The sequence below is a fragment of the Archocentrus centrarchus genome, chromosome 23, assembly GCF_007364275.1.
Source record: "Archocentrus centrarchus isolate MPI-CPG fArcCen1 chromosome 23, fArcCen1, whole genome shotgun sequence".
Classification (NCBI taxonomy): Eukaryota; Metazoa; Chordata; class Actinopteri; order Cichliformes; family Cichlidae; genus Archocentrus; species Archocentrus centrarchus.
In genome coordinates, this window is record NC_044368.1 from 18,376,890 (window position 1) to 18,400,920 (window position 24,031).

A 24,031-nucleotide genomic window follows, 5' to 3' on the forward strand; every position below is an offset into this window, starting at 1 on the left:
GCGAGAGCAATTTTTGCCCTTCTTGCAAATGGGGTCTCTCTAGAATAGACAAGATAGAAAATATATATGGATACAGTATCAGTCAAAAATTTGTACACACCCACCCATTCATATGAATATTCAGCATGGTTTTGATTCAGCAGCAGGCGTCATGGATGCTTACCTGGCTAAATCATAACCTGGTTGGGAGAAGGTTTCATTCAGTTTTGGTGTAAGATCAGCTGGAAACACCATGTTTTCTTTTTGCAATATAGATTCTCTGCTGGGCGAATATGTTTTACTGGTTATTACTAACATCACAAATGAAGCCCTGCTGTAAAGTTACAGCAGCACAAACTGTGCATCACATTGCCACTTGAATGCTAATCTATTTATTTGGTGATGCATAAAATATATAAATTCTTGATTCTGATCTGCTTTCTTTTACCCTGCAGGATTGCAGCTACCACAGAGTGCACGCCAAGAATACCTGCTGATAAAATTCATTTCACTTTGATCTGCCGACACACTAAAGTGATTTTCCCTTTATTGGGCTCATGGATTCCTACTTTAATACTAATGTGCAGTGTTTTGTTCACGCCTTCCAGCAACGGTTTTCCTGGAGTTCTGGAAGCGACGCAGAGCTGTCCTCGCATATGACTGGGACCTCATTGACTGGGAAGAAGAGGAGGTAAATCAGCTGTACCTGAAGCTTATCTGATTCATTTCACATAAATGAATGCTGTGAAAAGAAATTAGGAGTAAAAAGACGGCCAATTATATTTCAATTTTGAGTTCTTTCTTTTTCTCATGAACAAGCACGTCTGCCCTGGAGAAATGTTTGCCTACTCACATCCTTTTCAGTCCACATCAGTCTCAAAGCATATATTTAAAAAGGTGGAGCTGTTGTACTGAGAGCCTACGTCAAGTCTGTCTCAATTCACTTTATGAGTCACTGAAAATGTATATTTGGAACACATTTACAATGAAAGCTGTAGCAGGCTAAAGACCCACACAGCTGTCATAAAGTAATTTCTGTGGGTTTATTATGTTCTCTCCTGTCTTGTGTAGCAACCTCCAAACCTCATCTGTCAATCACATTTTAGATAGTGAATGTGTTCTTTGAAAGGCTTTTGATGTAAATGTGAATTTCAGTCTGCTTTGTACAGGCAACAAGACAGATTCTGGCTTTTGGTCAAAGCTTCAGGATATAAGTGCACAATGTGACTTAGTTGTAGTGGTATTAATGCCAATGGATTAACATTAACTAATTACAATATTAAACACAAAGAAGGCGGACCTCCAAAGTGTGAAGAATTTCATAGATAATAGTGTCACTTAATAGCCACCGAGTGGCCAGTTACTCCAGTTAACAGGCCCCTTATTTCTCATCTATCTATCTATCTATCTATCTATCTATCTATCTATCTATCTATCTATCTATCTATCTATCTATCTATCTATCTATCTATCTATCTATCTATCTATCTATCTATCTATCTATCTATCTATCTATCTATCTATCTATCTATCTATCTATCTATCTATCTATCTATGACCTAATATGGTCAAGTCAATGACTGCAAAGTGCCCAAGTGGCTTGTTCCTGGCAACACTTTCAAACAAGTCATACTTTTTAGTCTTTTTCTAATTGTACCATCATGAACTTTAACATTTAACATGCTCACTGAGGTCTGTAGAGTCTGAGATGCAGCTCTTGCATTTTCTTTGCAGTTTCTCTGAGCATTGCATGGTCTGATGTTGGTGATATCCACTCCTGAGAACGTAGCGTTATTGTGTTAACACATACCTGAAAGCTCTCGACCAGCAAACTGCCAAAACCTGCTTTTATAGAGACAGTCACACGATCAGTTAATCAAGTGTGTTTGATTAGCAGAACTCAGCTGCTGCTTCCCCTCCTATGAAAGCAGTAAGGCTGTACTTTTTCTCATGACTGTATAAAGTGTATGTGTCACACACTCAGCAGAGCTGCCTGCTAATTCTGTGCTTTCTTGCTACAGAAAGTGAAAGTTAAAGATATGCATTTATCATATAAAGGTTTTTTTTTGCCATTTCTTTCTGTTTATATGATTTTAGAATAGAATAAAATCAAATATTGCCATACATTTTAATTACATTGAAGACAAGTTTGATATGTAGCTAATATTTTGTAGCAGTCAAATATCCTGTGTCTTTCAGGAAGAAATACGTCCTCAGTTTGAGGCCAAATACTCAAAGAAGGAGAGGATGAACCCTATATCTGGGAAACCTGAGCCTTATCAGGCCTTCTCTGATAAATACAGTCGCCTCATCGTTTCTACATCTGGGATTTTCTTCATGGTGAGTTTCTGGGGTAAAGAGACATCATCCTTGTATTGATCCTATTTAAGATCCTCCCATTCTGTTTGTACAGGAGCCAATTTTATTCATTCTTAATAAACAAATACGTTACTAAATGTGTCGAATGTTTTGTTGTCTGCAATTAGAATTCCCACCGTTGCATCTAATAACAGCCTTCTCGAGATATCTCCAGCTATCATGTGTATTGCTAAGCATGTGATGCACAGTTGAAATGTTCTCTCAATGTTGTTATTTTTTCATGTCACAGATATTGGTGGTGATTGCTGCCGTGTTTGGCATCGTCATTTACCGAGTCATCACTGTCAGCACCTTCGCTGCCTTCGGCTGGGCTCTCATCAGGAACAACTCTCAGGTGGCGACCACGGGCACGGCAGTCTGCATCAACTTCTGCATCATCATGCTCCTTAACGTGGTAAGCTTTCGCTGTGCGTTGACTGTGCTGTGCTGAGGCAGAGCAATAATAAAAATGGTTAATAAATGAATTTTAGGTTGCAATAATCAGAAATACTGTCTTTTTTAACATAATGGCCTAAAGTATACATATAGTTGCATAGAGACATATAAAAATATTATTTTGAGTTTTTATATGCTTTTAGCTCAGTTCTTAGTCAATAAAATTACTGTAATACTATTTTTTTTTTCAGCTTTATGAAAAAGTTGCTCTGCTTCTCACAAATTTAGGTAAGTTGGTGGCGCGTGATCTAATATAAGATAATCTTATAACAAGGCCTAAATGCTACCCACTACTGTACAATGTCATTTTTTTATGCATGTCATGATATTCTTAAAATAAACTCCTTTTACTCATTAAAAACATACCTGGTCTTTTTAAAATAGTTGTGCTACTATGGAAATTTTATTTTGTAAGTTTCTCATTATTCCTTCTTTTCTCCCTGTTCAACCACAGAGCAACCGAGGACAGAGTCAGAGTGGGAGAACAGCTTTACTTTCAAGATGTTCCTTTTTCAGTTTGTCAATCTTAACAGCTCAACTTTCTACATTGCCTTCTTTTTGGGAAGGTGAGGAAGTCACAAGCAATTTGCAGACACAGTGAAGGTGCCACTCAGGAAGTAACCAATAATAATTTAATCCTGTAACCTGTAACCTGTTTCATGCAAATGTGCGTAACTGGGTTGATCTGGGTTCTTATTAACTTATTCTTACACTGGCTAGTTAGCTTGGTTAGCAGGGTGCAGTGATGTTGCTGTGATAATGAATTACTTCATTCATAAGCTCGGCTGAACTCTGAGAAAGACAAAACAGCAGCATAACTTTGAGCCGTGCTACATTTTAAACAGATTGAAAAATGAATTCCCTGTACAGTTGTTATTAACACATAAACAGTTACCTGTAGAGATTAAGATAAGCTTTGGTACCTGTTTAAACAGGAAAACCATTTGTAAACTTTATACTTTATAGCGGGTCTGTGGGAATTGTAGCCAGACTCAAGTAGCCATTTGAGGAACTGCAGTTTTTGGCGGGTCGAGTTCATGCCAAAGAGTTCGATTTGGGTTTCATCTGGTCACAACACTTTCTGCCAACATGAATGAATGTTCACTTCTTGAGCAGGGGCCGGGCGCTGCAAGATCTCAGTCCATTACGGCGTATAGTGTTACCAGTGGTGTTCTTGGTGACTGTGGTCCCAGCTGCCTTCAGATCATTAACAAGCTCCTCCCATGTAGTTTTCTCATGATCATGTATCTGTAATAGATTCATTGATAGATTGATTGATCTGTGGGAGCCAGAATTCAGCTGGGTTGTAGGGGATCAAATACTTATTTCACTCAATGACATGCAAATAAATTTATACCTTTCATGTAATGTGTATTTTTCCACATTTTTAGATGATATTCTGTCTCTCACTGTTACAGTGAAACTACCATCAAAATTAGAGACTGTTCATTTCTTTGGAAGTGAGAAAACTTACAAATAAAAATAGGGGATCAAATAATTATTTCTTCCACTGTACATTTGTTCACAATGTACAATGTTCACCCCTGCGCTTGGATTAATATTCCAGCTCTTCTACCTTACGTTATATAGAATTCCCTTTCAACCCATCCTCACTATCCTCTTAAGTACAGTTATGATAACTCTAATCTTTTCTAGCTCTTGTACATATGCAGGGTAAATACATCTACTCTATAAGATATCACAGATACCACAATTATTATTTAATCTCTCTTCAAAGGTCCACCCAAGGGATACAAAGACATCTCAGGTCTTTCAGTACCAGAAAACTCTGTTGTAAATTCCCCCACAGTGTGGGACAAATAAAGGATTATCTTATCTTATCTCTGTCACCTTGCAACATCAAGATTTAAAAATCCAGCAGAGATTTTAATTTTTTTCTTTTTAATACATTTACAGCTTTACAGCAAAGCTTAACATAACTTATAGTGAAGCTATATGTCTAACTCTAAGTGTCTGCTGTTTTCTGTTTCACTCCTGCTATCCCCCTCCTGGGTTGATAGATTCACAGGTCGACCTGGTGCATATCTGCGTCTCATAAATCGTTGGAAACTGGAAGAAGTGAGTAATGATTTTCCTTTTCCCAATGGGGAATAATCGCAAAGCATTATGGATCGACATCTTTCTAAATTGGGCATTAAGCTATTATTGTATGCCTAGCCACCAGGCATTTAACCCCCATCATCAGTAAGCGGTACTTATGGGAACATGCAGGGAAATAATACAGTGAAGTGGTCTAAGGGGACAAAAGGCCTGAGCCGACGCTTTTAGGTGCTGAGCTAATGTTTTCCCAGTTGTTTTCTCTCAGCAGCAAAATGGAAAAGGTCTCTATAATGTGACATATACAGTACAAGTGTAGCCTCAGTCAGCCTTTTATGGCCATGCAGAACCATTACTGTCCTTGAAGAAATTACTGCCATTTAATGCACATTCACAAAGTGCAGGGATAAACCATAAATAAGAGTGTGAATAATAATTACAGGTCTTGACTGCAGACTCCCCAAAATAAACTGCATTTGCATTTTTGCAGTTGGTGTTTTCCAGTAAGTGATGCTTGCGAGACCTGATAGACTAATGACTAATAACTAATGACTTATTATAGCAATACAGTGCACCTTCTTTAAAATGTAACTCTTTTGTTTACACTTTAAAATGTTGGCAAGGACTAAAGTTTCACCCCGTCTCTTTCTTGTCTCCTCAGTGCCATCCCAGTGGCTGTCTCATTGACCTCTGTATGCAGATGGGAATCATCATGGTGCTAAAACAGACGTGGAACAACTTTATGGAGCTCGGCTACCCGTGAGTTCCGTTTGCCACTGTTACCTTAAAATAAAGGGAATGTCTTACATGTTTAGACAAAAAGCAACCTCCAGGTTTGAAAAACAAAACCAACACAAAACAAGAAACTGCAGTTCCTTGGATGACCACTTGCTAAAAACCATGGACCTCCATATTAAAATATCCATTTAACAGCAGAAATAATGAAGTTTATAGCCTGCCACCGTGCTATAACTAGCTAACCTTCGTGCTCAGAGCAGCTGTATTTGGGCATTGATATCAACGTCATGGTTACACTGAGTGACAAGTGGGTGCTGTACAATTTGGAGTTTGTTTGTACTTGAAAAATCTAAGCAGTCATCTGTTAAAAGTTTCCAGTAAGCAAATTTATTTTAAGCCTGATTCCAACAAGTTAGTATCTTATTTCATTTAACACTGAATTGGAAATACATCTTTGTGGCTAGCACCAAGCTAGCTAGCCAGTGCTAGGATCAGCCGACAACTCCCTAACTCTGGCTAGTCATCCGTCCATTTTCTTCCACTTATCCTTTTCAGGGTTGTGGAGGGGGTGTGGGGGGTGTGTGGGGGGGTCTGAAGCCTATCCCAACTGTCATAGGGTGAGAGGCAGGGTACACCCTGTATAGGTCAACTGCCTGTTGCAGGGCTAACACAGAGAGATAATTTAGGATCACCAATTAACCTAACCCTACTAACTGCATGTCTTTGGACTGTGAGAGGAAACCAGAGTACCTGGAGAAAACCCACGGAGGCATGGGAAGAACATGCAATCTCCACACAGAAAGACCAAGGTGGATTTGAACCTAGGACCTTCTTGTTGTGAGGCAACGGTGCTAACCACCACCACCAAAAACAAACAAACAAGGCAGTGATGGCAAAACTTTAGGCTTCAAAACTGTAGTCCACAACTGGGGATTTCACAGTGGCTGCATCCGTCTTTTACTTACAGTCTATGTGTTTGTGTTTTATAGTGTTGGTCCTGCGATTCATTTATCACTCAATACTGAAACTGGTCTCACTGCCACCTTGTATTTTAACCCACATTGCGATCTTTTCCTGACTTAGTGCTTTTCTCTTTTAGGCTATTTTTAAAAATCAAATATGTATTTCTGAGCACCTGGATTTACTGTAGTAGCAGAAGAAGATCATGCTGTGTTGTTTCTATTTCTTCAGGCTGATCCAGAACTGGTGGACAAGGCGGAGGCTGCGGAGAGAACATGGCCAAACTGCCAAGGCCAGCTTCCCACAGTGGGAGAGGGATTTTAACCTGCAGCCAATGAATGCCTACGGACTGTTTGATGAATACCTGGAGATGAGTATGTTGGATGTCAAGCACAACATGAATGAAATAAGCCTGTATTTTAAGGTTAACCCAAAATGCACTCCACAGTTTAATCTTCAGTAACAGAATTTTTCTAAATACATTTTTTCATCTCGTGTCCCAGCGGCTGCAATCCATGTTATGTAATCCTGACACTGCACTATATTGAATTAGAGTTGGAAGCCTTTCCACGTGCTTTGAGGAGCTTTAAGGAGTATTTGATGTTTTGGATCATTGTTTTGGATTTTCATCCTAGAGTTTTTAAGTTTACCCATTCCCAGCTGGCAGATTTCAGTGAAAAAGCTCAAATAAATCCACTATATACATGCTTCAAGACACAAAAAGCTAATAAGGAGAGAGACTGCTGGCCTTCTATTCATGAAGAGGCCAATAATGTGAGTCTGCATTACATTCTAGTCTAAACTAAACTAAGATAACCAGTAAGTCTTTTTACTGTCTGTCTTCACTAACCCTAATAACCTTAATCAGGCTAAGTTGTGTCACAACAGTGATTTTGAACTCAATAAGTAAACCCAGGGGGGAGTTTGTAGTATATGATTAAACGCAGAGCCTTCCTCAGTAGAGGAACAAACTCCTGAACAAATTTGAAGAATTTAAAAACAGCCCAGTCTAAAAGCACCACTAGTGAGGAAAGGTGGATAAAATATGTAATAGGCTTAACAGCATTATTACTTTTGATTGGGGAATGAGTAGGTATGATTGTAAACATTGAAATGAATGCATTGATTAATGTGATGTATTCTCATGGTATGTAATTCTGTTTTAGCCCTATTCTTTCCTCTGCATGCTCCCAGGCAGCAGGTTAACCGAATGATTAAAAAAAACTTTATTTAAAATGGAAAGTAACCTCTGAAAATCTCCTATACAAAGAGCTAAAGAGTAAGGAAGTTTCAGGTTTTCAGCAGGCAGGAAATAAATAGGCCCTTTCAATGCTCGTGCACTGAGGTCTGCTGGATCTTTGACGAATGGTTACACCATTTTCCATGAGACCTGAGTGGCCAACAGGCAGAGGTTTTGTAGTTTTGCTCAAATGTAGATTGCTCAAGAGGCAAGCTACTGTGCAGCAGAAGTGTCTGGATTTGTCCTGCTAATCCTGCTTTGTAGTGCAGACCTCTGAAGTCATGCACTGTGCTTCAGTTTTACAGTTTGGCTTCACCACCATCTTCGTGGCAGCTTTCCCTCTCGCCCCTCTCTTGGCGCTGATCAACAACATCATCGAGATCCGTTTAGATGCCTACAAGTTTGTCACACAGTGGCGACGCCCTCTGCCATCACAAGCCAAAGACATAGGTGAATAAAAGACAGTTCATTCCTTTATTGGAGAGACACCTCCCTGTTTACGGGGTGTCCTTGTAAACACGTGATTCTTCACTGGCAGGGATCTGGTACGGCATTCTGGAGGGCATCGGTATCCTGTCCGTCATCACCAACGCCTTTGTGATTGCAGTTACCTCAGACTTCATCCCTCGCCTCGTTTACGCCTACAAGTACGGGCCCTGCGCTGGTCAGGGCCGAGCCGGGGAAGGGTGAGTGATGATTTTACAGTTTTTATCTTAACTCTGCGTCGTGTGGGAAACAAATAACTTAGATGCTACAGTTGTTAAAATCATTTACCGTGTGTGTGCCGCAGGTGTATGATGGGATACGTCAACGCCAGTCTCTCAGTTTTCCAGGTGTCAGATTTTGAGAGGAGATCGCAGCCCAGGACGAATGGCTCGGAGCTGTTTGGAGAAGCTGTGAAGTATTGCAGGTGGTGTGAGAAGCGAAAGGTTAAAGCTGTTATTTTAAGGCAGCTGAGGTGTATGTAGCAAACGGAAACACCTCATGGAAACAGAAGTTTGTTCATTTTTAACACACTGTAGCTAAAAGCACCTACAATAAAGGAATGTAAAATACATACAGACATACAGTGAAGTGAATGTAGACCACATGCTGCAGGAAACTTTCCCACTCACCTTTTTTCTGTCTGCTGTTTAGTTGCTGACATGAGTAGATGAGTAATCAGTGCTTTTCCAGGATGAACTTTGACCTTAATCCCCCCCTCCCCTTAAAGGTATCGTGACTACAGGGAGCCTCCAGATTCTGCCGAGCCTTACTCATACACTCTGCAGTTCTGGCACGTCCTGGCAGCCCGTCTGGCCTTCATCATTGTTTTTGAGGTCAGTCGTTTGTAGTCACTGACAGCGGGATGGCTTTGGAATTAGATTCCTTCTTATTGTTTTGTCAGCAGGTTTTTACCTTTTTGTCCTCATTCAGTACCCACCTACAGTGCTGTGAAAAGTATCTGGCACACTTCGGGATTTCCTTTTTTTTCATATTTGTCACACTTTCATATCATATTTCATAACCAGAGTAAATATGAGTGAAGATATTTTTTTGGCCTTTATTAGATAGTGCACCGTGAAGAGAGACAGGAAAGTGGATATAGGGGAAGACATGCAGGAAAGGGCCACAGGTCAGCTGCCCACTCCACAGGCATGTGGCATACATGGTCCACTGAGCCATCCTGGCAGTCCAAGTAAAAGTTTTGAATTATGATTTCATTTATTAAGGGGGAAAAAAAATATCCAAACCTAACTAGCCGCATGTTAAAAAGTAATTGCCCTGCCTTGTTAAATCATGAATTACTTGTGATTAACCACATTTTTTAGAAAGCTGAGTTCAGTTTCATTAACCACATCCAGGCCTGATTACTGCCAGACCTGCTGAATCAATAAATCACTTAAATAGAAACTGTGTGACAAAGTGAAGCAGGATGAAAGCTCTTAAAAAGCAACACATCAGTTCATAGCACTGTGCATCCTGTTTAACATTTTTTTTAACCTGCTAAATAAAGATTTTTAAAAAATTTTTTTATGGTGAATATTTTTAACCATTGGACTGATAAAAGATTTAGATGCTAACGATTTGAAAAAGTGCAGAGAAAGTGCAGCCACAGAAGCCCAGTCATGTTCCATGTTGTCGTGACCAAAATAGTCTCGCAATTTTAAAAAAGCATGTTCTGCTTCCTGTGTTTCCCATTCTGATCGACCTGTTCCAGCTTTTATCGGCTGGATGAGTGCACTCTTCTATTTTAGCCCTATTTTAGCGTCTAATCCAGATTTAGGAGGTGTAAAAAAAGCATTTTATAAAGCCAGATTAAAGCTGCTCTAGTATTTTTGTTATAGAAGAGGCTCAAATAAATGTGTAATATGGAAGATCTCACTTCAAGTGACAAAGCAAGTGAAAATTATCAGCAGCCTCTGCAGTTCCCTGCAGACATTTTTACCGTCTTTCAACTCATTTCTATGTTTTGGTTTGTGAAGCATGTAACAGATGAAGAGCCAGATGTTTCTGTTCGAAGATAACAGTCTTTAAAAAAAAGAGAAGTACTGTCACATCTTATCACTTCAAACTGCTTACAGTTTTTCATAGTGGAGGTATAGACCAGGGATTTCTGATAAGGTTCTGTGTTTTTCTAGCATATGGTCTTTGCCGTCAAGACTCTGATCGCATACCTGATCCCCGACCTTCCCAAGGACCTGCGAGACAGAATGCGCAGGGAGAAATACCTGATCCAGGAGATGATGTATGAGGCCGAGCTGGACAGGCTGCAAAAGGAGAAAAACGAAAAGAAGAAGAAAGACAGGGCCCATCATAAGGAATGGCCCTGAACACACCAGCAGGTACAGCCAGAGAGCCTGAAGCAGTTTGTGCAAGATGTTATTCGACTCTGTTTCATCACTTGTATTGTTTTTTTTGGGGGGGCTGTCTATAATAAAGCTGCGCTTTAAGAGTAATCCTGAAAATGTAGAGAATCAATGCATTGCTTGGGTTCGTCTGCTCTAAATGAAGCTGATATCAACAGCACGTGTATCTTGATAGCTCCTTAAATAGAAACAGGTAAACATTACTTCTACTTCATTAACTAGATGACATTAAAAACCTAGTTCACAGATATAGGCTGTATATAAAAAATGGCCACCGTGACGTCACCCATGTGTTTGTGAAAACCCGTGTTGAAGGCTCAAAGTTATCAGTCTGACCACTGCTATGTTCTTTTTTCAGCCGGAAGTGACCATATTTGGACAGACAGCAGAGCGCCTAAAGCTAGTATTTTAAAACTTATCTAAAACTAGCATGCTTGGTTAGCAAGCTAAGCGTGTATGGGTGCCATATGCAGGCATCAGTGTTTACTAAGTAACACACAAATAAAATCAAAGAATACCAAAGCTGGAACTCAAACTTGTTGGATTGCCTGTCAGTACCAAATTAGCAGAAGCGTAACAGAAAGCTGCAGGTTTCAGTTCACCACAACAACTGTTACAGTGATGTATGTGCTATGGCTAGTTATCAAATTATGCTAACATTTAGTCCTGACTGAAAATATAAACTGAGTCTGTTTTCTCTCCACTGTCCATTTTTATGTTTAATAACTTTTATAGTCACTTTTATTTCTAGTAGTCTTAATAGACATTTTCTGTAACTGGAGTAAAGAACATTTGAGTTTATTACAGAATAAAGTTAATGTTCAAATTATTGTATAAAATATTACACTTAAAGATTATCTGTTGATGAATGCTATGCTTATTCATGTAACCCACATACTACTGATCGGTATGAATGGGCCCTGAGTTCGTATTCAACGACATTAATTACTTAACCACTATAACATCACACACTCTACAATTGGAATTAACAATACCACACTTTAATTAGAAAACCACCAAAAACACACTTAAATCAATATTTCAGTTCTTTCAGGTCAATTAACGGTTCAAATATACATGTATCCCCACACACAACAGTCCCAAATAATGTTATCAAATAAAACAAACCCGTTGCAGGCCTGATTCGGAGCTCGGGTACGGTGAGACCAGAAACTTTGCGGTCCTTTCACTCAATTAGAGCCAAAATAAAATAATAAGCCAACAGTACCTTTTTCCAATATGGCGGTGCAAACGTTCAGTCCACGTTGTCCCACACAGGCAAGAAACACAGGGAATACCCGTCTGGTCGCCGTTTCCCGCGTGGCCAGAGGAACTCTGAACTATAGGTAGCTCAGAGCGCTATCTGGGATCCTCTTTTGTCTGTGTGCGGTAAGAGTCAGCTGAGTCCTGTAGCAATTAGCCGGGCTAGCCAACCGCAGCTTTCAGACGATCAGCGCGGCTAATTTCCGCTCGATTATCCAGCGAGCAAACCACGACTTTCAAGTCCAAACACTTACAGGCGTAGGCTGCGCCAAATTAAACTGTCCTCCTTCCGTCCACCTGGCCGATGTCCGAACACGGAGTACCAGTTTAACTCTCCATAAAACTTTCACTTTTTCAGTCAAAGTCTAGCGCACCTCTCTTCTCGGGTCTCTCTTTTTTCTTCTCCCTCGTGCACACTCACACCACCTCCAATCAGCAGCCAGTACAGAAACAGGTGACTAAAATGAAACACTAGATTGGCTTTCCTTCACAACAAATGAAATGAACAAATAAAATAAAATATTTATGGCAAATTAATTATCTTAACACCTTAATATTTGAAATTTTAACATTCACATAAATGCATTTAACCACATTCAATCAACTTATTTATGTCCATTTCCTACAGGGCTACACCCTCCCCCATCAACACGTCTGATGTCCTCAGCAGACTAACATCTTAAGTAACTTAATGAACTGCATGGTAACAGGAAATGGGTAAAGTGTTTAACATTAGCTGTCTTTTTAGCCCTTTCCAATCTGTATCACAATACCTCTGTGTACAATAGTCAATGGTTGATCTCGAGATTTTCCTGGTTTATCGTAGGTCAACCTTACTACTGGTTTCACTGACCTTTTGGGCCTAGTCCTCTTTGTAGGTAGTCTTGAGCCAGGGCTACTAGACTGTCTTACACCTTCATCACTGTTCGAACCATCGTCAGGCTCAGTGCTGGCTTCATGGTCAGTGTCACGGTCAGAGTCTACAGGAGAATGATCTGGTCGGTCAGAGTAGTTGTCACTCAGTGGAATGCAGTCTCCCACCTGTTCCCCTCTACTCACAGTGTCATCCCTCCTCTGAACCATTTTCTCAAAATAAGTCCTATAGGGTCTAGATGGCAAACCACCCTCAAAATCAGATGACTCACTTGAACTCACCCCTTCACTTTGTATGGAATGATGGGTGCTAACCCTCTCAGGCTGCTTCTGGCTGTCTAATCTCTTTGCTCGCTTATTGGATGCATTCTGCGAGTACTCCATCATTGGGATTCGCACTAAGTCTCCTATAGGAAGAAGATTATCCCTATGTAATGTCCTGACTCTGTCCTTGCCATTCTGGGATTTTACTTTGTAGACCGGCAAGTTTGGCATTCTGGCCACAACAACATAGGGAACGTCACACCAGCGATTCTCAAGCTTGTGTTTCCCTTTTATTCCAAGATTTCTCACCAACACTCTGTCACCTGGCTCTAGAGTCTGGGCCACAAGTCTCTTGTCATAAGTCCTCTTGTTTCTCAAGTGCGACTTGCCAGAGGCTTCTGCAGCCAGCTCATAAGCCTTCTGCAAATCCTCCTTCAGTTTGGTAACATAGGAAGAGTGCTGATGTTCTGCCCTTTCATTTAGATGTGTCCCAAAACACACATCCACTGGAAGTCTAGCTTCTCTTCCAAACATCAAGAAGTACGGCGAATATCCGGTAGCATCACATTTAGTGCTGTTATAAGCGTGCACAAGATGTGTAACATACTGACTCCATTGCCGCTTCTTTTCCTGCTTCAGAGTCCCTAGCATTGACAACAAGGTCCTGTTAAATCGTTCGGGCTGAGGATCACCCTGAGGATGGTACGGAGTAGTCCGCGACTTCCGTATGCCAAGGATTTTCAGCATTTCCTTAATGAGTCTCGACTCAAAGTCTCGTCCCTGATCCGAATGAATCCGGGCTGGCAAACCGTAGTGCACAAAATACTTCTCCACCAAAACCTTGGCGACTGTGAGAGCCTTCTGGTTTTTGGTTGGAAATGCTTGGGCATATCTTGTGAAATGGTCTGTGATCACTAGCACATTACTTATTCCTTTGGAGTCAGGCTCCATGGACAGGAAATCAATACAGACCAACTCCATCGGCCCTGTGCTGACTTTTTGGTGCAGTGGTGCAACACTTTGGCATGGAGTTTTCCTCAAGAGGCACTCTCCACAGTTTTTTATGCAGTGTTCTGCCTCGACAGACATCTTGGGCCAGAAGAATCTGCTTCGGAGCATATCAACTGTCCTTTCCACGCCCATATGACCTAAGTCATCATGCATGGATTTCAGCACCACAGCTCTGAATTCAGCAGGTAGCACCAGTTGGTAAGTCTTTTCTCCTGCACGACTTATACTCAGTCGGTGAAGGAGTCTGTCTTTCATAATCAACTTTCCCATTTCTCGTTTCATGGCAAGTAAGTCTGGTTTTGTCTTGATCTCATCTGGCCATCTGCCACTCTTTATGGCCTCAATGGTTGGTCTTATTACAGGATCTTGTCCCTGTGCTGCCATTAGCTCAGGCTTGGACAATTGCCTCAGCTTGTTCAACTCCAAGTTTGTAGAAAAGGTGTAAGCCTCAGGCACACAATCTGGATGGGCTCCAAGCTGCTGCGCGTATCTGGGTGAGTCCTCAGGAGAATTAAGGCCACCAACTCTCTGGCAAATAGACTTAACACTCTCCTGAGAGATGTTTTGCATTTCTGTCTTCCTTTCTCCTGGCTCCATCCGGGACAACAGATCAGCATCAATGTTGTTTCTGCCAGGTCGGTAAACAATGTCAAAGTCATACACTGACAAATCTGACGACCATCTATGTCCTGTCGCATTGAGTTTTGCTGACATAAGGACATAGGTTAGCGGGTTGTTATCAGTGTACACTGTAAAGCGGACTCCATAGAGATAATCGTGGAATTTCTCAACCACGGCCCACTTAAGAGAGAGAAATTCAAGCTGATGGATGGGATCATTCTTTTCTGATGAACTGAGTTTACGGCTGGCAAATGCAACCGGCCGAAGCCCTTCAGGATGCTCTTGATACAAGACTGCACCAAGACCTGACAGGCTAGCATCCACATGCAGCACATATGGCTTACTAGGGTCGGCAAAGGCTAGAACTGGTGCATTCGTGAGGCAGGTTTTAATAGCTTCAAATGCCTCGGTGCACACTTGATCCCATCTGTCTCCAAAGGGATCCCTCTCATCCAAATAGGCATGATTCTGCCCTGTCTTGGGTCTCCTTCCCCTCTGAGTTGGGGCGTACCCTTTAGTGAGGTCTGTCAAAGGGCGGACAATAGCTGAGTAATTGTGGATAAACCTCCGATAGTATCCACAAAACCCTAGAAATGATCGCAAGGTCTTAAGGTTGTGCGGCCTGGGCCAGTTCACGACAGCCTCCACTTTGCCGGGGTCGGCTGCGACACCTTCTGCTGACACTATGTGACCCACATACTTGACTTGCGTCTGACAGAACTGACATTTGTCAAGTGAAACCTTGAGTCCTGCCTCGTTGAGTCTGTCCAACACTTTCAGGAGTCTCTCTTCGTGCTCCTCTAGTGTTTTTCCAAACACTATTAAGTCGTCCAGGTAAACTAGTACCTGGAGCAAGTTCATGTCACCGACGACCCTCTCCATCAACCTTTGGAAGGTCGCAGGAGCTCCAGTGATGCCTTGAGGCATCCGCTCAAACTGATAGAAACCTAGCGGACATATGAAAGCGGTTTTCTCTTTGTCCTCCTCCTTCATGGCTATCTGGTAGTAGCCACTCCTTAAGTCCAGGACGGAAAACCATTTGCTTCCAGATAGACAATCCAGAACTTCATCAATCCGGGGGGTTGTGTATTGATCAGGCACAGTGCGGCTGTTGAGTGTGCGGTAATCAATGCACATTCTGACTTCTCCGTTTTTCTTTCGAACAATGACAATTGGAGAGGCATAAGGACTCCTAGACTCCTTAATTATGCCTGCTGCCAATAACCTCTGTATGTGACGACGCACATCATCAATATCAGCTGGAGCAATGCGTCTGGACCGCTCACGAAATGGTCGCGGGTCTGACAGACGAATTGTATGCTCTACATCTCTGGCTAACCCCACATCAAGTTCATGAGAAGAGAATACATCGGCCCTTTCAGACAATTTCTGACGGAGCCTGGCTTTCCACTCCTCTGGAACAGGAGATGAGCCAAAGTTGATAAGACTGATGTCAAACCCCTCAGACACCAGCTGTTGTTCTGACACGGTTGTAACAACATCAGTCGTGCACAGACAGCCTAAGGTGCTGCCAACTGGAATCGTTACGTCTTTAAGTGATTTGTTTTGCAGAAGAACTGTGAACTGATTAGCATCCACAGCATTGCTTGGGATTGTCATGGACTGTAACAATACACCAGCGGGAAGAGGGTTGGTAGAAGAAGCTTCTACCATGAAGATCTCATGAGGCAAGGGCTGTTTTAGCTCAACTTTACAGGTTGCTTTACAGCTGCTCCCTGCAGGTAGCACAAGAGAACCAGGACCCTGCCACTTGACACACCCTACTTCATCATCATCATCTTCCTCAGGGCAAGCACTGTGCACCATCAAGGGTGAAACAGACACACCTGAGGTACCCTCACAGAGCTGGGCTAGCCTCTTGGGAAGGTTGGCACTGGCATTGGTTCCTAAAATCACTGGAGTCTGGTCAGGGCCTGGGGGGTCAGGACATATCAGTGCTAGGACTGACATAGTGGTTGGTGCTCCCACTACTTTCTTTGGAAACTCTATGTCCACCACCACATAGCCACGATATGGGTAGCTTGAATCACTCAATCCCCAAATGTTTAGCCGACTCACAGGGTGAATAGGGATATCTGATAGGTATCTCTGGTACCAAGACTCAAAGATTATGCTGACTCTTGAGCCGCTGTCTAATAATGCCTTACACAGGTGCCCATTGACTTTCAGTGGCTCTAAAGATGGTGGCCCAATCAGGCCTTCTGGAAGCCCATGGGACTCCAACACGTCCACTGCACTTTTCCTAACTGTACCAGCCACTTCTTCGGGGATGGTTTTACCTGTAGCTGGTTGGGGTTTACCCCTGGTTTTCTTGAGAACTCCAAGGAGTCTCTGAATAACCTTGCTCTGGTTCTCAGGCTTGTTACACTTTGGCGCTATGTGGCCATTTTCCCCACAGCGGTAACAAAAGCGTTCTTCTGAGTCAGGTGACTGCCTGGCTGATGGAGTCCCCACCGCCATCACAGTTGGAGAAGCTCCCGCCTGACAGGACAGCCGTGTACCTACTTTCTTTTGCAACTGCTTCACTTGTTTCTTTAGGGCAACCACTTCAGGGTCCACATTATTCTCTGAAGCTAGCTCTCTGCTATCCAACTGCTTTTCACCCTTCTCTGTTTCTGCAGGAGAATGGGTAGCAAGTGCTGCAAACATGGCTTTTACTTCTTTGAGTTCTGCTTTCAGGCTCTGTATCTCAGATTGCCTGTTGTCAGCTTGTGGCTTAACTTGAACCGAGCTCACTGAGCGGTTCAGCTTAACTCTGGAAGCTTCATATTCTTCCTCTATGCGAATTTCTCGCAGTAGTTCAAGGAAGGTTGGGGGTTTGGTCCTCCTCTCTCTAAGACGGAGGTTAATTAGCATTAAGTCAGCATCTACTGCACCTTTAAGTAGCTGCTCAACACGTGCGGTGTCCATACTGTTAACTGGGATACCACCTCTTTGTACAACTTTTGTCAAAGCACGCTCTAACCTGCGGAGAAAATCAGACAACTTTTCCCCAGGTTGTTGCTGCAACAGTCTAAAGGCAAAATACAAGTCATCTCCGGACTCTGCCAGTCCAAAGGCACTCTCTAACGCCTCTAAACATCCTTCAGGGGTCACATCCGGATCAGATAAACGCACTGCTTTTATCACATCTAACGCTGGCCCCTTTAAACTCTCTATGACTCTCCTCCTTTTTTCTTTTGGAGAGCCAGGACTCTCTTCGACCAGCAGGTATGCTTGCTCTAACCAGTGGTCAAATTGTTCCTCACCGGCTGGGGTGGGGATGTTACCTGAAAAAATTCTCAGGCGTCGGTGTCCTGCATTCTCTGGGGACGGTTTAACTGTTTTGTCCAGCAGGTCACCAACAGCACGCAAGATGGACTCAGTAGGAGACACTGGCTGTGATCCAGCCAATAAAGCTTGCACATCCTCGGCAGACTTTCCTTCAGCCTCCAACAGAGCTTTCAGTTTACCAGCAAAATCTTCCTCAACCCCAGGAGTTTCAGCTACTACACAAATTGGCCATGCTGTCAATCCATCGGGAGAGCGAACTTCTTTTGGGACTGCTGAGTCAGTCACTTTTTGTCGACACTCACAAAGCACTAACACTTGATTGTCTGTGTCACTTAGCATTCGTCCTCTGACTCTTACGCGCCCAAGACACTTGATAGTCTGTAGTGCATCTTCTATCTGTGCAATCTCTGTGTGCTCTGGAACTACAGTCAGTAAAGCATGATTTTCATTTAATGTCTCTCCCCTACACCAGTTCTTCAATCTGGTCACTAGGTTGGTATCCATGTCAAAGATCCTCTATTAACATTCCCTCATGTAATACAGTTAGAAACTCAATACATTTTTTTTTTTTTTTTTGTTTGTTTTTATACACATCAAATATAACACAATCCCAGCGGTGCCTCCATTTATGTAACCCACATACTACTGATCGGTATGAATGGGCCCTGAGTTCGTATTCAACGACATTAATTACTTAACCACTATAACATCACACACTCTACAATTGGAATTAACAATACCACACTTTAATTAGAAAACCACCAAAAACACACTTAAATCAATATTTCAGTTCTTTCAGGTCAATTAACGGTTCAAATATACATGTATCCCCACACACAACAGTCCCAAATAATGTTATCAAATAAAACAAACCCGTTGCAGGCCTGATTCGGAGCTCGGGTACGGTGAGACCAGAAACTTTGCGGTCCTTTCACTCAATTAGAGCCAAAATAAAATAATAAGCCAACAGTACCTTTTTCCAATATGGCGGTGCAAACGTTCAGTCCACGTTGTCCCACACAGGCAAGAAACACAGGGAATACCCGTCTGGTCGCCGTTTCCCGCGTGGCCAGAGGAACTCTGAACTATAGGTAGCTCAGAGCGCTATCTGGGATCCTCTTTTGTCTGTGTGCGGTAAGAGTCAGCTGAGTCCTGTAGCAATTAGCCGGGCTAGCCAACCGCAGCTTTCAGACGATCAGCGCGGCTAATTTCCGCTCGATTATCCAGCGAGCAAACCACGACTTTCAAGTCCAAACACTTACAGGCGTAGGCTGCGCCAAATTAAACTGTCCTCCTTCCGTCCACCTGGCCGATGTCCGAACACGGAGTACCAGTTTAACTCTCCATAAAACTTTCACTTTTTCAGTCAAAGTCTAGCGCACCTCTCTTCTCGGGTCTCTCTTTTTTCTTCTCCCTCGTGCACACTCACACCACCTCCAATCAGCAGCCAGTACAGAAACAGGTGACTAAAATGAAACACTAGATTGGCTTTCCTTCACAACAAATGAAATAAACAAATAAAATAGAATATTTATGGCAAATTAATTATCTTAACACCTTAATATTTGAAATTTTAACATTCACATAAATGCATTTAACCACATTCAATCAACTTATTTATGTCCATTTCCTACAGGGCTACATTCAGTCAGCAAAACCTACTGAAATTATGATCCAAAAACTTCAAATAAAGCTGTTTGCGTGCCCTGTTTCCCCATGTTTACATGGAGTGTCTCTTATTTGCAGGTGGTCAGCAGGTCTTTGGTTTCCACAGCACAGCAGAGGGAGAGCGCTGGGTTTCCTGCATGTACTGGACTCTCACTCCTTCCTCCTGCCATGTCAGACCAGCCCCTCCTGTTGGACAGTTTCTGAACTGCATCCAGCCCAGTGACTGACTATGGAGCCTGTGTCTGCAAAATTAGCAGACATCCTCTGGAACATTTGGCACTGGGATTTGCTACTCTCCCCCCCTCCAGTTTGGACTCTCAGCAGGGTGCATCATCAGATCCTGAATGTAGATTTTAAGCAAGACTAAACTTTTCCAGATTTTCTGTTTTAGATGAGAGGAACTACTCTCCTGAGCTTACTAGATAACAAACCCTGTTTACATTTCTTCTTGGTAAAGGAGTTCACATTTTGCTTTATTGTAAATAAATGTATTTACATGAATGTCAGGCCATCTGCTCTGCTATAGTGTAGTGCAAGAAAAATACAGTTATATAAAGACCTATTCTATCAAGGCTATGGCACAGTCCGCAGTTTGCCTATACTGGAAATGCTTTCCACTTGAATTTAGATTGATAACCGCAGTAATAAATATTATTTATTGTAAAGACATTTGACTTTGCCTTTCTTGAATATTTGTGGCACATTTACAGAGTCCGAAGATCTCCATTAATTTTGTCATTACAGTCTTGAACACTGTAAAAGAAAGAAAAAAGAAAATCCCCAAAAAAGAAAATGGAACGTCTTGGTAAATTTATTGTGTGGTTAAAAATATGCTGTAATAGGTGTAAAAAAAATGGGTGAAATTCCTTCATTTTAAAACAGTACATTGACCTGTTTCTATCCAACTGTCCATTTTCTTCATGTATTTTTTCAGAATTTTTCATTCATTTTTAATTTGGGTCCTTAAAGCAGGGAAAGAGACAGAGTCATGTTTCTAGTTAATTAATTCCAGAGTGACAGCATACACACAAAAGTGTCAAACAATACAAGTGATGAAAATAGTTACCAATGAAAGATTGAATAACAATATCAATGCATATTAACTTCCTCTATAATTAGCACCAAATTAGAGTGCTTTCAATTAAACATATTTGAAAGTCCAAGGTTTTAAAAGTAGACACAAAAAAAAGTGTCACAACTTCATACAGGACTTAAATTTCACTGCATTTTAGTGAAAGACATCAGACTCTTTACTCTGCTCCATTTATGTGACAGCTGCGGTTACTAAATTATTTCAACAGGAGGTGCAACTTTTGAAATTAAGACTATCTCTTTGTGAGTGCTCTGGGCTGAGATGGGCTGCATGAAGCACAGAAAACCCGAACAAGCACAAGAAGACACACAGAAGTCCACAACCCCGATTTTAACCCAGGACCCTCTTACTGTGTGGGAAAAAGTGCTCATCACTGGGTCGCCTTTACCTGCTGAGGTCTAAGTCGTCATTGGGAGTTGCTTTTGGTTTTTCCTTGTCAGAAGGTGTTATTACAGCAGGTAGCAACATATGTTTGATTTGGCTGATGAATCAGCAACCTTTTGCTTGCCAGGCAAGCATGTAAACTACTACTCTATGAAGCCTACCAACCGTAACCCTAACTCTAACTCTGCACACACAGAAAATGTCATTTATTAATGACGTTTTAATTAAATTGTTTTCCCGAGTCTTGGCAGTCTCGGACTACATTTTTACTGTTTGCTTTGGGGTTTTATTTTACATCACTGTCACTGTGCAAAGCTTTCATGACACCACCGGGCATTAAATCCTGAGTTATGAAATGTAATGCATTTGAAACATGGACTCTAAAAATAATCTAATCCTGGGTAAGATGTTTGGTGATGCCAGCGTTTTTCATCCCACACCAACAGAGGGAGTCAGAGCCTTAAATCACAGTTCAGCAGGCGCACACTTCAACTGACCAACCTCACATAATAATATTACCCTGATGGAGACATGGAGTCGCACCAGGTTAGTGGATGAGTGCATGAATAAAACCCTATAAATAACATGGCTGTCTCTCTTGTACATCATTCATCTTCACCATGAATGAATGCATTTCATCATCAATAAGATGCTTTTTAATGCCTAAACACATGTTTATCCAATGTCTGTCACTATCTGCTCCTTTTGAACATATAAATAATCATAGATTAAAGAGCAGAGGCTTGTCCTCCACTGTGGATTACTCTGGTGTGGAGGCCTTTGTGCGAGCTGCATTTTGATTATTAAAAGCAGGGGACAGAGGAGGCAAAATGTTTTGTTTCCTATTAAGGGGACTTTTCTCCCCTGTAAGAGGATTATTCCTGACACACGCTCAGGAGTTACATAAGGCCATCAGAGGATGACATCTGACATTTCCTCATATCCTGTATTTTGGCAGCTCGGCACTCTGTGAAATCACTGTAGCTGAAAGGTAAGCATGCAGCGTACAAGTGAAAAGGGATGTGTGGGAAAAGGAATGAAAGAGTGAACATGAGCATTTTCTCATCTCACTCAACAAAATTTAAAAGAATCTCTGTGGTTTAAAGTTTATATTGCTTTATTGGATTACAAATGGATCAAATATTAATGTTTAATGTGAAAGGCATTGCTTATTGAAACCACAAAAAGTTGCAACCCAAACCTTTTTATTTCTTTTTTTTATTTTGGATCTACAACTTTAATGTTTTGGCTTTTCGGTTCACTCCTGCTCGCTTAAGTGCCATTTTCAAAACCAGCAGGCTGCTGTTTTCAGCTAATAAACCCACTGTAAGGGCCACTCAGTGGCTAAAGAGCCAGATATTTTCCTCCAAAGGCTGTAGAGGAGACCAAAACAAAGCTAAAGGCAGAATAAGCATTACACTTACACTGATCACGTGAACAGAAGCATAAACGTGACTCTAGGTTGTATGTGTGTGTGCTGTGTGTGATCAATGTGTTCAAGGCAGTTGTTTGGTAACATGGGTGCTGAAAAGCTAATTCATGCATTATACTCCACTCTGCATTTAATCATTAGTTATTATTAATCGCTGTCTCTCTTCCACAGCATGTCTTTTGTCCTGTCTCTCTCCCCTCAGCCCCGGCTGGTCGTGGCAGATGACCCCCCCTCCCTGAGCCTGGTTCTGCTGGAGGTTTCTTCCTGTTAAAAGGGAGTTTTTCCTTCCCACTGTCGCCAAGTGCTGCTCATAGGGGGTCGTTTTGACTGTCAAGTTTTCTCTGTAATTATTGCAGGGTCTTTACCTTACAACATAAAGTGCTTTGAGGTAACTGCTGTGATTTGGTGCTATATAAATAAAACTGAATTCAATTGAATTAACAGCCTTCTTTAAAGTGATGAAATGTTTGTTGTTGCTTCCAGATAGCAAAAATCTTTTAATACAGGTTTTAGTCTCCTCATAGCTGCTTTAACAATGAGTCACTGAGCTGTGCTATCAGTTCGAGTAGCTGAAAACAACCAAACACTGCAGACTTTGTTTAAGCGTGACACAGAGAGCTGACCTCAAATACGAAATCCTGGGATTAGTGTCTCCCCACCCCAAAGCATTAAAGTAAATCAACAATTAAACAAACCTTTAAAATTAATGCATTCATCATTGCTCCATCCCCAGGCTGTGTGAGTGGCTGGATCAGCATTTTTCTGCCTCCTAAATTTTTATGGACAATGTTATTTTATGTCTGGCTTTAATTTGCACAATGATTTACATCCAAAATTAGAGGAAGAGGAAAATACAGTCACTTGTTATACATTAATGGTGATCGCGGTCATTTCCATGTTCTATTTAAACAGTGAGGTGTGTAATTACAACCAGTGGGCAAGCATCAGGTCACAGCCAACTAGTTCACAGCCTCGCTGCCTTCAGTGGTGCATCCTCTGCGTGGCTGTGACTTCTGAACAGGTTAGGTGACAGCTGAGGAAACTACACAAGCACACAGCCCTTGGCCTGATGGCATCTGCCCCAAGTCACATTTACAGCCTGAGTCTGCAGCAGGAGATGATACCTGTGTTATAGAAAACACCCCGCCTGGCTCCTGCACTGAGGAAATCGACACCATCAGAGCTTAACAGGTATCAGCCAGTTGCCCTCACGTCACATGTGATGAAGGTGTTGTAGAGACTAATCTCAGCCCACCTGAGACCACAAGTGACCCCTCTGCAGTTTGCATACAGATTAAATATAGGAGTAGATGATGCAGCCATTTGAGAGCTTACTCCCATCTAGATAGTAACAGCTGCTCGCTGAAGATCACCTTCCTGGATTTCTTAAGTGCATTTAACAGGATTCAACTGCTGCTACTGAGAGAGAAGCTCCAGGTAACGTCCACCATCTCATGGATTACTGACTACCTGACAGGCTGCAGTGTGTG

General features: G+C 41.9%; 1 protein-coding gene across 1 annotated transcript in view; it reads left to right on the forward strand.

Annotated features, from left to right (window-relative positions):
- The window catches only part of LOC115773438 (anoctamin-4), a 53,025-nt gene extending 32,757 nt beyond the window's left edge, over window positions 1-20,268 (forward strand). Inside the window, exons 16-29 of the mRNA XM_030720176.1 lie at window positions 588-670; window positions 2,179-2,319; window positions 2,588-2,752; window positions 2,985-3,021; window positions 3,248-3,359; window positions 4,815-4,872; window positions 5,513-5,610; window positions 6,781-6,923; window positions 8,087-8,239; window positions 8,328-8,475; window positions 8,580-8,699; window positions 9,003-9,108; window positions 10,411-10,614; window positions 19,711-20,268. Coding sequence (XP_030576036.1) covers window positions 588-670; window positions 2,179-2,319; window positions 2,588-2,752; window positions 2,985-3,021; window positions 3,248-3,359; window positions 4,815-4,872; window positions 5,513-5,610; window positions 6,781-6,923; window positions 8,087-8,239; window positions 8,328-8,475; window positions 8,580-8,699; window positions 9,003-9,108; window positions 10,411-10,602 — 1,556 coding nt within the window. The 3' untranslated portion in view covers window positions 10,603-10,614; window positions 19,711-20,268. The remainder of the gene's footprint in view (window positions 1-587; window positions 671-2,178; window positions 2,320-2,587; window positions 2,753-2,984; window positions 3,022-3,247; window positions 3,360-4,814; window positions 4,873-5,512; window positions 5,611-6,780; window positions 6,924-8,086; window positions 8,240-8,327; window positions 8,476-8,579; window positions 8,700-9,002; window positions 9,109-10,410; window positions 10,615-19,710) is intronic.
- Window positions 20,269-24,031: the final 3,763 nt, after the last annotated feature.